Here is a 15,290-nt window from a genome sequence, read left to right on the forward strand (position 1 = left end):
ACGAAGCCCTGTTCAGGACAGGTGTGTCGTTCCAAAGGTATACACTGAGGACAATACAGGTAGAAAATATATTTGCACGATTAATCTACGTAGCCTGGACTACCCATTACATTATTGAACTAGTTACGGACGTTGTGCAGCCTGCAAGAGCCCTGTTGTGACGCGCAAACTCTGCTTCACTGGTCGTGTTACGACCCGCTCTGGCCCTCATACTGAGACACAAATGATTTTATCCAGCAAAACTGAAATCACTCCGCGATATCAACGATAGAGCGAGCATGCCTACTCATACGGAACAAGCACAAGCCACCAATCAGTGAAGAATACAACCAGCTCACTAGAAATCAATAGTCAGTGTATCAAAATCACTGGAGCCGAATAATAGTATGGGTGTCCACGTACGTTAACAAATTTGCCTGTATCGCTAACACTCTATGGACGGAAGTATAAACATCCTTCGAGGTACCGGGGAAAAGGTAAAGAAAACAAATCAACCTTAATGTAGCTCAAACTCTCTCGTTCAGTGCAGCTTCCATGTTTAAGACTACACAATCATTCTAAATGTTACAGCAGATCTAGTTTTCGTGACTCCCTGATGAAACGGAAAGTAGCGTTTTGAAGTGGTGTAGCTGTTGATGATAAGTCAGCAAATATAGCAAGGTCAATCATCCAATAGGTTACTTTGAATTCACACGATGGGCAACCTCCATTCGGAGATCACTGTCTATCCAAGAAAAATGCGGAAACCTGAAATTTCGTCTAATTTCAACTTTACTTGACTGAGTTTACTACCTTCAATTAATAATCTTACCGGATTTCTTTCATCTTCACCAGAATTCCCTTTATTTTAACTCCGAAATACCTATCAGTCATTAGACGTGCACGATAACTTCGGTATGCTATTTATGGGCTTCACATAATAATCTCTCGATCTGAATTGGAATTCAATACATTTCGACATTCACCTCTGTTAAGTACTATCTTATTAAAATCAAAATAAAAAGTTAAAATGTGAACATTAAAAGAAGCACGCAAAATCTTGTACAGTCATCCCACAGATCACCTGAAAATGACTGACGTCCTAGCATCACCTTTGTCGTAGGTTTAGATTATTTCTGTACCGTACGTACAATAACATGTTTCGCATCGGATGTAAGCTTTGACTACACAGGAACGAACCGCGGTGAACCAGAATGTAAGCTTTGACGAACCGCGGGTGCACCAGAAGCTAACCTGAATATGAAAAATCCTATCTTCACCAGCATTAAGTAAAACGAACCATTGTCGCATTGATAAGCTACGATAGGTAAATGCTATATAACGAACGATGTCTAAGAGATGCTGTCGTGAAGAATAAGTTAGGCCCTTTAATGTTCATTATAAAGTGAGACGAAGCTTAAAATTCACACATCGGAAAAACATATTGATGGTTTTGTAAATAAACCATCACTTAGCGTACTTGAGGAAGCTATACAGGTATCGAACGTTTAAAAAACTGGCTTTCCAATTTCTATAACTGAAATCTCTCATTGTGACTTATTTCCGGTGTATTACAGTTGATCAGACTCTTAGTTTGTGTTGAAAAATAACCTTCCCAGGTAGGAAAACCTGTATATTTATGGCCAGGATGGCCGGTCTGATTTCCCTTGGCCTCCGGGAAGTTTTTTTAAGGGATGACTGTACGTCATTCAAGTACTGGAACGTGCAATTGCCGCTTCTTCTTGTTCGTTTGGACGATTTTTTCTCATATTTCTTCGTTACGTCAGTTCAATCTTCACGAGCCCAGGCGACAATAAACGTTCAGATGTTCCCATCTATTAACTGTATCAAAAATTAATAAGAGCCCCAATGACGATATAAACCTGATTATCAAGGTAGGACTGGTGTATTTGGAGTTTCGTGTACTGCACTAGATTGAGAAAAGCTCGTCGCCCTAACGCTCAGTCACTTTTTATTTTTGCATTCTTTCAGACACAGCAAAACTGATTTTGGATCTAAAGTGATAATCCGCCAAACTGCGGACGCGGATGAACACTTTTTCAAAGCTCTCAGAAGATTAAAGGTGGATGTTTCAGTAAGTTGGAACGGGGAACAATTTCAGTGGAATATTTAGTACAGACCGTATCATTTTGGCAGAGCTTTTCGAATGGCTTCTAACTGTGTTGTGCTGGCTTCCCAATGGAATCTTTCAAGCCCAGTGTGTTTGAAGGGTGATCCTTACCGTAATTGACCCATAGCCCCTATTCGTAAATCTTAGTTCAAATACAAATTTATAGCGACATAATGACTGGCTAATTCATGGAAACCGTTGGCTAGTTCAATGGAGCACTATCGTATTGATTTGAGTTCTGTCTTTTGTAACGACCGAAATCTGACCACATTTTCGTGAATTCCATTGAGCAATTGGCACCAAGACCACATTTAATGAGAGGTTAATTAAAGTAGTCTAACAACGAATCCTATTGGAAGGGACACCTAGGCCTTGTTCATAGAGGCTTGTTTTGGATGAACTGTCTTATCCGCTTGTAGAAATTACCGGGGTTGGTTGTAGATACTGAAACAGCTTGCCAACGTGTCGAGTTAGTCATTGTTCAGCGCCCACACGGTCTTCAACTAATCAATCCAAATAATCTCCCGGTAAAATTCAAGAAGAAAGAAAACTTCATGTGGCCTGGAGTATTGCAAACCGTTCAGCAAATCCACGATCCGGGCTTGCTTGCGTACTTTCGTTAACGTTAATGGCTAGAGGAAATACCCCCATTGTTGGGTGACAAAACCGCAACAGAGTTTGGCAAGAAAGCTCTACAACAGCCTGTCTGGAGCCTGCCTTGCGTATTAACCAGTTTAAACTAGAGCTTGCAACAATATCCTTACCCGAACATAGACCTACGATGGTACTCTGCGTAAGTTACACGAATCCCCTAACATGGTCAGCACTGTCGTGAAAACTCACCAGTTTAGGTTCGTCCATCTGACAGCGAAGCTCCCTCAATATAAGGGCTATGGATCGAAGGTGTTCGCACAGTTGAGAGACTCCCATCTTCACGAGCCCAAACAAGCAGTTTTTAACACCTCAATTCGTTTTTGTGCGCTTCTGTTAGATATCATTTCAAGTAAAATCAATAAAATCTTTTTTAGCCAGAAAGATTGGGATTTTCCTTGTCAGATGATTTCATGGCTAAAAAAAGAGACTGGAATCTCCCACTCATACAGACCCACCTTCCCTCATTTCGACTGCTATCGTATACGTTCACATCATGCATTCTTCCGAATATGTCGCGAAGCCTACTTCGTAGTGAAAAGTTACTGACTTGAGGCAAAATGTACCAAATGTTATGAACAAATGCATTGAACGGAGGAACTTATGTACTATCATTACCTGACCAAAGCCTTACGGATTCAGCACAAGATGACGCATTTAATGTTCCAATTTTACCAGATGTCAGTTATTGGGAAACGTGCGACAATTTGTCACGTATTGTTCGTTTCATTTCTCGAAATGCCTTTAGGTTTCCGAATGAGGTTGCGCTGCGCTTCCTCGATTCACTACGCAGTGGACTCCAAAAACTGATTCTGGAACAGTCGAATGCAGTGAAAACTATACCATTGAGTTGTTTGGGTGGGGGCGTATTTGAGGAGCGGAAATTCCATTTTTTTGCATTCAATTAAATTGCATCAAAATATGCTATCCACTGTTACTTCCGCGTATGATGATTGTCCATTTGTGGTAGGTTCTAAGTTTTCTCGCCCTCTTGTAGGGAATGTCTGCCGTTTGAAATCTGACAGAGCCTTTGTGATCAGCAAGTGTTTTCTTGAAACGTGAATAAAACATACTAAGCTTTCTTCCACAGTGATCCCACTGAAAGCATAAAAACCCCCACGTATGAAAGTACAATAGTGAGATAGTAACAGGATATATAAGGTGGGCTTCCGGATCAACTATAGTCACATTGACACAAGGATACGTTCGTCCGCGGAATAGGTCAACTACATCACTGGTTAAAACAGGATAATCATTACGGGCCAACTGATAAGTTGACAAAATAAGTGTGCAAACCAAAATAGCCGCAGGTTTGGCCATTGACCCCAACTGATTTCAGGCCTAAATTATGTAATTCCTTTCTTTCATTTGACTAGTAGTTTCGTAGCCAGAACTACTTCTGACTTCCTGCTAACAAGCATCGATTTATCAAGACTGCCTAGCAATTCAATAGGCTTATTCTAATGAATTGTTTGTTTGATCTTCCTTGTAAGATAGTCCAGGAGCTTCAACCGGTGCTTCATTTCATTAAACTGAATAATGTTATCCACGGTTGGTTGCAGTTGTGGTTTTCGGTTAACATTAGGCTGTACATTTCCAGTAATACCTGCATGCTGTCGGAACTATATCTCGTGATTAGGTCACTTTTTCAGCTTTTTAAAAGCGCTCTTTTGATCAACTATTGATGCTGAACTGCTTCTGCCTTCGCGTGGTCTGTTTTATATCGATCATCTTATATAGCGACCAACAGCCTCATAATGATGCTTCCTCTGAAAAAAATCCAAATGTCTTAGCAAATCCAAGGAGAAAACCGTTCTCAGCCATCAATGACTAAAGTTTTGTGAAGTGTTTAACGCATTCACCTCCATAGTTTTCACACTGCGTAAACTGATCTGTTTATTGAGTATGGTTGTTCAGAACGCAGTTCGATACTAGTTACAAGCATTTTATGAGATAACGAAGCATATTTTTGACCTTTGGTTCATAACTCAATCCAGTGGAACGTTCCGCTTCAGTTTCAAATGTCCGGGAAGCGTTCCCAGAACCTTGCAAGCGTCGGAGAAACCATATCCTTTGGGACATCTTTGCTTTAATCGCTTTGAAAACTGTCACCTATCTACTTTTCAACAATTCACTCAAACCGTTTGGGCATTTGGAAGATATTAGCGTCTGGCCTATTTTGAAGCTCAAAAACTGCGCTGACAGGCATCATTATGGAGTGTGACAAACTAGATTTGGAGTTCAAGCGCCTAAAGCTAACTGGAAGCCTTTACCATCAATAGCCAGAAAAGCCCAGGCATACGAGCACTTTCATCAATATCGCCACTCATTAGCCACAATGATGGCGGAAGATTAGGATAGCTGAACTTTTCGGGATCCGACCACATCGTTCCTAGGTGGCATGTAATTTCAGCACAGCTATGAAGGTTTGCAGAAGTTCGGCATACAAGTTGCCGTTTGTATTCGTATCCAACTGAGTGATCCTCACCATAATTTGCATCTTGGATAAAAACATTCTAAATATTTAGGAGTTCGAATATACTTATAATTGTTGACCCTTTCAAAAAGACCATCCTCCTCGGAACAACAAACTTTGTAAAGAGCACCATATATTTATGTATACTCGTTCAAAATGCAAACCAGCCGGTCTCTACATCCATATACATGTCCTGTGCCCATAGGGCGACAACCTGGAGAAACCAACCAATACCAGCTTGCTCTGAGAGGTGATCTATTCTAGGGAGGACTTTCCCGTTGAAAGACTTCGTGTATCACAGGCAGTATCTACTGCTTCCAATGTTGATAGGATGGAAATGACGAGCAAGATGCTGGAGGAAGAATTCGCTTGGGCTGAACAATATGAATACTGTCTGAATACTGTCTTGTATAATGGTGCACTGTCTAGAGAAGAAATGCATGTAACATCGTTTGGTCCACTCACTAGTCAATATCCCTTCCGGGCACCGTTATTCCATTTTTAAATGCAAGCGGTTTTAGTTGGTCCCTGAGACCTTAACGGACTTATAGGCGAACCATGAGTAAATATTCCCAAGACAAGGAATTCTGATGGTAATCCGGACAGGCATATAGTAAACAGGGCACCATCATGCATAACATATATCCTGTTCAATTCGCGACGTCCAAAAGACAGTACATACATCTATAATGCAACGGAATACATCCACAATAGGAGTATCTCCATGTTTGGTGAGCCTAGTCTAGCACTACTTTCTCCAGAAAGCACTGATGGAGGATATTAGCCGCCGGTTTAAACAGGCTTTTGCTAGCTCATTTCAGCGTACCGGACATTCCACTTGGTAGTGGTAAGCAAACTCTCATAGCCTGAGTCCGATTTCAAATAATTCGTGAAGAACTTCATGCAGTACCTTGACATGTACTACTATGTGTTCATTTTGGTCGTTCACTGCAGGTAAATGGTTATGTTGGTGGACAATTACCTCACATTCGTTAACTTAGGAGGCAGCCGTCGCTAAATTTTAGAAAGTTAAGGTCGCATCCGATTTTTCCAGAACGTCGAAACGCTATCTACTAAAAAGGGTTGGCTTGTCTATTAGTAACTGTTTCTGTCATCTTGCCTGACTATCTTGAGTAAAGTTACACAGTCTTATGAGGTTGCTCACCGATCGCCTTTACATTAGTCTGCACTGACCTCATGGTTCCAATTAAAGAAGCTATGGAACGTGACTGGATAAAGAATGACTGGAAAGCAGCATGTTTTGGGTAAAAGTGAATGGTTTGTCTCGGTTAGTATCGTGGGGTGTAATCAACTAATTTGGATTGATCAAGGCCGTTCTTCTAATTGAATAATATAACGATTGCATTCATAGTAATCACTCAGATGAAACCATCCCTAACAAAAGCGAATCTCGTAGAGTTACCTGAGGTTTGGTCAGGAACTGATAGCTTTTGTGGTCCCAACCAATTTCAAGAAGCGCCAGCTTAGTTCCCCCTAGCACAGTTTTCTTAGTTGACAACGGCTGGTATGCTACAATGGAGCTTCGGCTATTCTTGTATCTCTTTACGTGTGTTTCCGAAATAGTCGTGCGTTTCTAGTCATGATTTTCATTTATATGCTCATTATCGTTCGACAGCTTTTGACAACCTGTTTAGTGGGCTAAGAAGCAGCCGATGAATAATAGTTTTTCTGTTAACTAAACGAAAGTTTAAGCTATTTACTTGTTTTTTCTCACGAACATACAGACCTATTACCGTTGTATACTTTCAAGGTGTTTTGTTAATGAAGATTCCATACTGTTGTAAGGGAGAAGCAAGAAAAGTAACAAAGGGGTGGGGAAATCCCAAATCCCAAAGTACTGTGGGGATAGCGCGAGCATGCAGGTAGAATAAGTAGAAAAACAGTTGGGTTGTACTGCGGGGGCTGGTGAGAGTGGCGCAAGATCACTGTGTATAGATGAGTTAGGTTACCTTATTTCTGGTGGTTTTTTGTAGACATACCTGCTGTTGGTGTGAGGCATGTCCTTCGGGCTGTCCTCTTGCTTTACATCGTTTTGATATCCACGCATTTCTGTGATAATCGTTCAAAAGTTGATATTTGTAAGCGAAAGTGCTCGTGATGCAATGATGTAGACGTTCACTAAAGATATGAGTATATACTATACAGAAGTGGTGTTTATAGTGGATTTCGGGTAAAGCAGCTGCTTCAGCAGTCCGACAAAGTAACCTGTTCCAGGTGTCATTCGCACCTCAGGCGGCATCATGGATGGTATTTTTCTTCGGTGGTCTTCTCTGTCTGGAAGCAGACAGGAATTGCATTCGTTTGGGATCGCTGCTCACCCTCAGTCGGAGGCAATTTTCCATGAGTGGCAGAAAAAGGTCTCTTAAAGACGTTCATAGGTTCAGCCTAACAATACCGCGCGCCTTCTTTTTGGCTTTCTCACTCCTCAAACTGACTAGCAGCGTGCTCAGCTGGACCCCGCAGTTCACTCAGGATAAACTGAGCGTAGGTAGATGACTCGCCTGGCAACACTGCGCTATCTCTTTGCTTTGAACAGGATATGCGCAAACACGCTCCCTTTCGGTGTTTTGTTTGACTGATTACATGCAGTCCATCGTACAGGGTTTAGGGTCAGCGCGAACCTGTGCTCACCTGTTCTATGCCTTCCTAAATGATTCACCGAAGCAAGGGAACATTGAGTCACGCTAGGCTTGCCTATCACTTAGCCGTATGAAACTGGTACGTTAACGCCAAATCAATCCAGAAATTTCAGCGTTCGTTTACTTTCCTTCAGTGAGGTTAGACTTCTGCTACTAACACCAGCCCATCTATTTCACTCGGTCCATCACTTGGTTTAGGCTCTGAAAGCCGTCACTTATCTGCGGAAACTTCTGTGTCTAAACTGGATTGATGTAGCAAAATGAATACGGAAAAACTCAATGAACATTACGTTATTGCTATTACTACTTTCAACCCTGTTGGTTCAAGTCTGTATGTCGAAATGCAGCCAACCATTTTATTACTGAGTCACTGTTGCATTCTGCACTTTGAGTGTCTCAATGTATTTGTCATCTTCAAAGGTAGTCGGGCCCCATACGCTGAGCGGCTGGTCATCAGATTGTTTACTTCCCACTTAGATAAGATATAGCACCATCATTCTTTCTTGGTTCTAACCAGCCACCCAGGATGGAACGTAACGGCGTTCGGCTGCCAGCCGTGAGGTTGAGGGTTTGACTCTGACTAGTTAGTAAGCGGTTGTTGTGCAGTGTTCGCCGGCCTTCTAGTACATAACAACTTGGAAAATCCATTGAATTTTTATGGTTTACTGCTTTTTGTAGGACGTTTCTCACTTTCTAGTGTCCATGAGCCTTCCGCTTGAAATCTTAAAAGGACCAGGCACGCGGTAAAATCGGTAGCTTGAAAGTAAACATGCTAGTCTTAAATATTCATGGAACATTAGTGAACAGCATTCTGTGTGGCCCATAGCTAACTATAAAGTGTTTCTGTGCTACTGGTTCATCCTTGAATAGTTGGGCCACCAGATTCTGAAATCAGTATGTGTAATGCAACAAAAACTTCCTGAGATGTTAGGAGTTTGTGCGGAAGATGATTCAAAACTAGGTCTTCCTGTTGTGGTTTTTGATACCGGCGTTCCTGAGCGGTCTACTGTTAAGAGGCAATAAATTGCTTGATTCAGTGTTTCTGCTGTTCTTTAAATGGACACCTTGCTTGGACACACCGGTTCTGGTTTTTCATGTTCTTGTATTCATCTGTTCTGAATAAATATTCTGCATACATGCATTTGTAAGTCCAATAACCACAAAGTGTGGGTTTGTGCTTCGTCCTATCTCAAGAAATGTTACCTTCCGGCTAGCCAAGTATAGTCCATCTAGTAGCTATGAGAGACACTTTGACTTATCGATTTACGTCTGGTGTATTTTGATTTTTAAAACCCCACCAGGCGATTCAGATAATCATATTGACGCTAAACATCACTATTCACGGCACAATTTCTAGCCCTCAAGATTTTTGAAAAACTATGGTCGCTTTAGTTCGGGGTTGAATATTGACGGGCTTTCGAGACGGTGATCTGATACAATGTCTATCGTTCTTCTTATCCTTCTCATAATGAACAGAATAATTTCATTTCCCCTCAGCCCGAGCTACAGTCTTCTGAGCTGAAAACTCTTCCGTCGGCCTCGAAGCCCGTCAGAACCGACGTACGCCTTCCTAGTGACCAACGACAGAGCCCTGTAACTTCAGTATGTAGCCGCAGTGCCGCTCAAACAAATAGAAGTGCCGCAGAATTGGCTGTGGATGAACACTTTGAAAAGTCACTGGCAGCTTTCCCTGGATTTAGAACAACTCGGGAATCTGACTCGGAGGTTATCAGTTCTAAGTCGAAGCAAATCCTTGGGGCACAGGACCAGCACTCTGGTTTGAGGAAGTCGGCGGGAATACGTACCGCGCGGACATCACCGGTAGAGGAGTGCGATTCTCCAAAACATGGAAGATCCAAGGTACTCGTCAGACAGCAGTCCCAGCGAGGGCACTCTCCAACCGGCTCACCACTTTTTGCATGCCCAAATGAAGAGCCAATGATTTCGATTCCTTCTGAAATCCCCCAACCTCCCCCCTACAGTCGAGAACGGCTACTACATTTCCCAGAGCAATCTACATCTCAACCATCCAGCCTGAATTCATCAAAGGAAAAGTCAAATCAGTCGGATCACCTGGGGGATCATTTAGTTATAAATCGGACATCACCTATAACATCCGCTCCAGAAGCCACTAAGTTTCCCTCGAAATCCATCGTACCTTCCACAACTCCTTGCGCACAACCTTCCGCCAATACGTTCAAACCCAAGAAAAACTGGCTGGCTCAATATGACTGGACGGAAAATCAACCTTCTATGGGAGTTGGTAGTCCCGGCAGTCCAACGGAAACTCACCCCACAGGGACAGATTCAATCGGATCTTCGCCTTCGTTCTTTTCAGTCCGAATGGATCCTGTTATAGAAGACGTTTCACGTGTTCCTTCGGCATCCAGTCCACAACGGCAAAACGAACACACTGAGAAAAGCGACGAGCACTTTGTTCCAATACTTGACACATATGGGCCCGTGAATGAGAACAAGATTAGTTCTCAGAGTTGTTCAAAGGAAGCACAGCCGTCAAGCACCTCACCTATGCAAGCTACAATGACGAATACAAGCAGAGTGCAATTTGGTCATGAAAAAGCTCCAGGAGAGGTAAGTAGCCTTTAGAGCGCCTCAGTTACGCTTTAGCAGCCACAACCTCCTGGCCAACTTCAGATGTCGTGGCTTTGTATTTCATACAAAAGTAACTGAAATCTTACTATCAGTGATACCGGTTCATCTAGCAATGTATTCGAGTTTTTCGTGTTTACATTGTGTTCAACGTCATTATTTATAGTTCTACTATCGCTATTGTCGCCACTGTAGAAAGCTTTGAAGATCGTAACCACCTGATTGTGAGTTCGTTTTCCAGTGTGACATATTTAGCCTTCGTGAATCAAAAGGATTTTGAGGCCATAGGCTTTTCGACCGTGGGTTGTTCAGGATTTATCGGTGGTCAAACCTATTCGACCAGACTTGATATTAGTCTGAACCTGATGTTACCCGTTGATGTTCATGGTTCAAAACGAACCATACACATCTTTCAACGCAATAACAGAGGCCATTCCCTGCCAGTTCAGCCTAAAATTTATAAACATTCATGTCAGAACGGAGTAAACTTGGTTCATTTTCCAGGTCGTGAAAGCCTGATTAGACGAATGGTGCCCCACCACCTCTGGATCCTTACAATCCCTCTGGCTGAGAACCATTCATGTGCTCATCTGCTGGAGTCGAAGGGCTATGAAGGGCTGTCGAAAGCAATGCCATTTTATTTGGGGAAACAGATTTAGACAGCAGACTTAAAGACCACATAAGTGCCATCAGACATTTCGTCTCATGCGATCCTCCTCTTTGTTCTCTAGCTTTTCCATAAATTACCGATGCTTTGAACATACACATGGTAACCTCAGAAATACCAGCATTCTTCTTCTGTAAGACCACTTGTTATCTTAGTAGGTATAAAAATAAGCAGTACTCAAGTATTTTGACCTTACTTGGCCCAGTTTTGCCTATGTTATTTTCCAAAAATCAACCAATTGAGTTAGACATTTCACAAAATACATAGTTGAGATTCTGTTGGACTGCAGAGATAAATCACATAACCACTAAATTGCGTGGGTCCATGGTCTGGACAGCTTGGGCATTTGTCAATCTTCATTAGGATCGAAATACACGGAAAGAAATTATCAGTTAATTGTACTACTATATTTGGGTGCCTCAGAACATCAAAGCTCGTATGCGACCTCACACATGTGGATACCCTGCTAGCCCATATGGATGAACTGAGAAATCACAGCTGGATGGACCTATATCTGACGGTGCGGATGAAGTAGAAATGATTAGTAATAATCTTCATTCTCTTCACTTTTCAACATGCACAAGATTTTCCACCTTGTTGACCCTAATCTAGTTCGCTGATGCTTACCTTCTCTTGTCAGATACAAACTGTGGTTGATACATCAGGAGACAAATTTGCCGTGAAATCGCCTGAAACTCATTCGATCTCTATCACGTCCGTGGAGCCCGCAAAGTCCTTTCAACGGGATAGTGCCACATCACCGTTCCCTGTTGATAATCCAACCATTCATACCAGTGACAACTTTTCGTCCGAGGAAATCTCGTCGATCGAGAAGGGTGAATCAAAACTCATGAGTGTCAGCAAATCCAGGACCAGTTGCAGCCTGTCTAACCCGCCTTCACCCTGTCCAGTAGCAGGCGACGAATCTGGAGTATCTGCAGTGACTCCTGTTTCTGGTACGACCTCTGGATTTTTTAGTGGATCCACATACAGTTTGGATTCATCGCTGAGTCAACCACATGCTTTGGGCTACGATAACAGGGAACTGGATAGTGGTATTGATGTAAAGTCACTTTCTTCGGCTGCCGAAGAGCGGAGTTTTTCTGACAGTAAGTCGCATACCGGAATGAACATTGCTAGCAAGGTAAACCATACGGACACTCCTGGCCTCTCGTGGAGTCTTCGTAAACGTGCATCATCCGAAGCAAGTCCGTGGTCCACTTTAAAGCGGTCTAGGTCTGTGCTCACTTCACCTATATCGTACAATGAAACCTGTCCATCATGCAGCCCAATATCACGCGAACTGCTCAATGAAGCCATCGATGAACCTGTTTCTTCTGGTACTGATCGATATGGAGTGCTGACTGAATTCACATCTAGGTCTGTGGATGGTACTAGTCGGCCGTTAACTCCTGACCTATCAAAATCACAAACAAACAAACGTCTGGTTCATCAACGAAATGTTTCCGAGATGCAGTTCACAGATGATGAGCGTTTCCAAACCATAGAATCTCAGATGCCACGGTACTATAACCTTTATCGAAATCAGTGTGAGCACAAATCAAACAGCGAACCCTCAACTCTGTCGAATAATCCGACAGTCGCTAGCATAGGTCGATCTCTGTCGGACGCGGCAACTCTACCATCGCTTCATCTGACACACGACAAAAATGTGTACATCCTATGATGATGCGCTGAAGAACATGAGGACATCAGGTTGTGCATTGAGGCGATTTGCGGATCCTCTTGTTAGTGCCTTTATGAACAAAGAAGTTGTCTGAACCCCGGTTGTCTCAAACTGTATTATTCTGGATGTCTCAGTGACAGAATCCAGCGGATTTGGTAGCAGAACATCTACTCTTGATGCATAACATACAAAATTCAGAATTCTGATGAGAAAATTCTCTCACCTACACATGGGTGCAATCAACACGCGATCTTCCTCACACACCCACACCGCAAAATTTTCCGATCTTCATTACTGTCAGCCAGCCATCGGAATTTTGTTTCACTTACTGGGCAAATGAAATCAACTGAACATCCAAAAGTATGTTACTCTCAGCCAGTCCTTAAGTTTTGATTGCGTTTTTCGCCTCTCTTACACACATTTCCAGGTAAACCAATACCACTGCTGATCGGCTGCTTACCCACAAACACTGAGGAAATTTTCTTACAAGCTCGTTGCACGTGCACTATTTTGTACTATATGAAACGGATTTTATTTGCAAAGCCTTGAGTGAATTTTGTTCCTCCATTCCTGAACACACAAAACGCAATCAAACAATACTTGACGATGCTTTCATCAACAGAAGCGTCCCTGTACAGTTTTTCCACAGTGATGAGGCGGGGAAGTACGTGATGAACTGATTGTTTACTACTAAATTCTGACAACAGTTTTCACCTAATGGATTTAGACCAAACATATACTTTTGTCAGTGGGATTGCTTATCACTTTGTACAGAGTTTTCTACAAAAGTATGCATATATATCATTCATTGACCTTTTGAATTGGCGCTGATTTTTCCTGTTTCACTTCACGTAATATTTGATAGATAATGGGTAACTACGAACTAATAATGTGGGAAACCAGTGGAAAACTACTAAGCAACGAAGTAGAAAAATTTCTAGGAAAACAGAAGCAAACTTGTTTACCAAAGCATTTCAATTTCTCGGCTAAGGAGAGTGGCATATATCAAAGAATTAACCATCAAGATTGAAACAAAGTTTGCTGTTATCTGGACTGTATTTTGTGTGAATTTCTCGAGTGTCGCGGATACTGGATGGGTGGATTTGTTGCATTATGCGCAACTTTCAGAACTTCTGGTCCCGAGATTGTCTTGGTGACACCAAGTTGGGCTACATAATCCTCCACAGATTGTTTGCGGGAATTTCAGTGGTCCATGTTGAATAGGTTTGAAAATAAACTCATTGTCTTCACTTTGGTGGAAATATGGGCTAAATCCTTACAACGTTGTGTTTCGAATACTTGCCAGCAAGCTTCTGGATTCCACACCAAGCAGAGCTAGCTGAATTCGTCTTTTACTACTGTCGCTTTTATTTTTGGCAGGGTAGTAACAAAGTATTAGCAAGTAATTAGATGACTTTTTTAACTGAAGCAATTCTGGATGCAACTTTAAAAGAATATTATACTTAAACTTGGGAATCGTTCAAAGCGTGAGTTGTCTTTCGCAGTCGTAATATTCTCCTTTACTTCCCGGTAAATCCATATTTTATCCCAATTTTGTGAGCCTTTATAACGAACAGCAAAGGGTAGTAACAAAGTATTAGCAAGTAATTAGATGACTTTTTTAACTGAAGCAATTCTGGATGCAACTTTAAAAGAATATTATACTTAAACTTGGGAATCGTTCAAAGCGTGAGTTGTCTTTCGCAGTCGTAATATTCTCCCTTACTTCCCGGTAAATACATATTTTATCCCAATTTTGTGAGCCTTTATAAACGAACAGCAACCGCCACAATTTTAGCACAAGCCCCTTCCAGTTTCTGGATGATTATGTTCGACGAGTCAGTTCTCAACGTTATCCAGTGTTTCGGAGACACATTCAGGGCTTTCTTTGCCGCTTCCTGTTGCGCTGAATCAGATAACTTAACAAGCACTTGAATGGAGCAAATATCGTAAACTATCCTTGCAGGAAGCGCATTGATGAGTTCTGAAAACATACTTGTCAAGTCAGTTGCTGTCGTGCTCATTTCTAGAGAAAAAGAGGGCTTGCATCTTCTTGTACAATGGCTTATACGTCTAAACACGAAAAGTCCACCGTCCATCCACAGAATTACTTTCCGGAAGGTTTCAAACGGTGTCTATGGAACGATAAGAATTAATAGTCCCGCATTTGGAATTTTTTATCCTACAAGTGTTCTATTTTAATGAACGGGTCTCTCATAGTTGGACTGTTGAACAAGACAAATTTTTCCGAAAAGATTTTGGAAAGTATGAGTTTATTTTTATATCCGTAGTCGGGTAATGACTTTGACGACATCCTCAACTTTTTCGATGTCAATAAAGTAGATTCTACCTTTGATTCAAACAAACTAGCCTATGACTCTTACTGAGCCATGGGATCGGCGACATCAATTATTATTAGACTGTCTTCG

General features: G+C 41.9%; 1 protein-coding gene across 1 annotated transcript in view; it reads left to right on the plus strand.

Moving 5' to 3' along the window:
* Positions 1-13,664, plus strand: part of T265_14841 (hypothetical protein) — a gene marked incomplete at both ends in the record, with an annotated part of 38,732 nt that extends 25,068 nt beyond the window's left edge. Inside the window, 3 exons of the mRNA XM_009175499.1 lie at positions 1,972-2,074; positions 9,395-10,489; positions 11,815-13,664. Of these exons, the coding sequence (XP_009173763.1) occupies positions 1,972-2,074; positions 9,395-10,489; positions 11,815-12,861 (2,245 nt within the window). The remainder of the gene's footprint in view (positions 1-1,971; positions 2,075-9,394; positions 10,490-11,814) is intronic.
* Between the last annotated feature and the right edge of the window lie 1,626 nt (positions 13,665-15,290).

This window comes from Opisthorchis viverrini, assembly GCF_000715545.1.
Source record: "Opisthorchis viverrini unplaced genomic scaffold opera_v5_274, whole genome shotgun sequence".
Lineage (NCBI taxonomy): Eukaryota > Metazoa > Platyhelminthes > Trematoda > Opisthorchiida > Opisthorchiidae > Opisthorchis > Opisthorchis viverrini.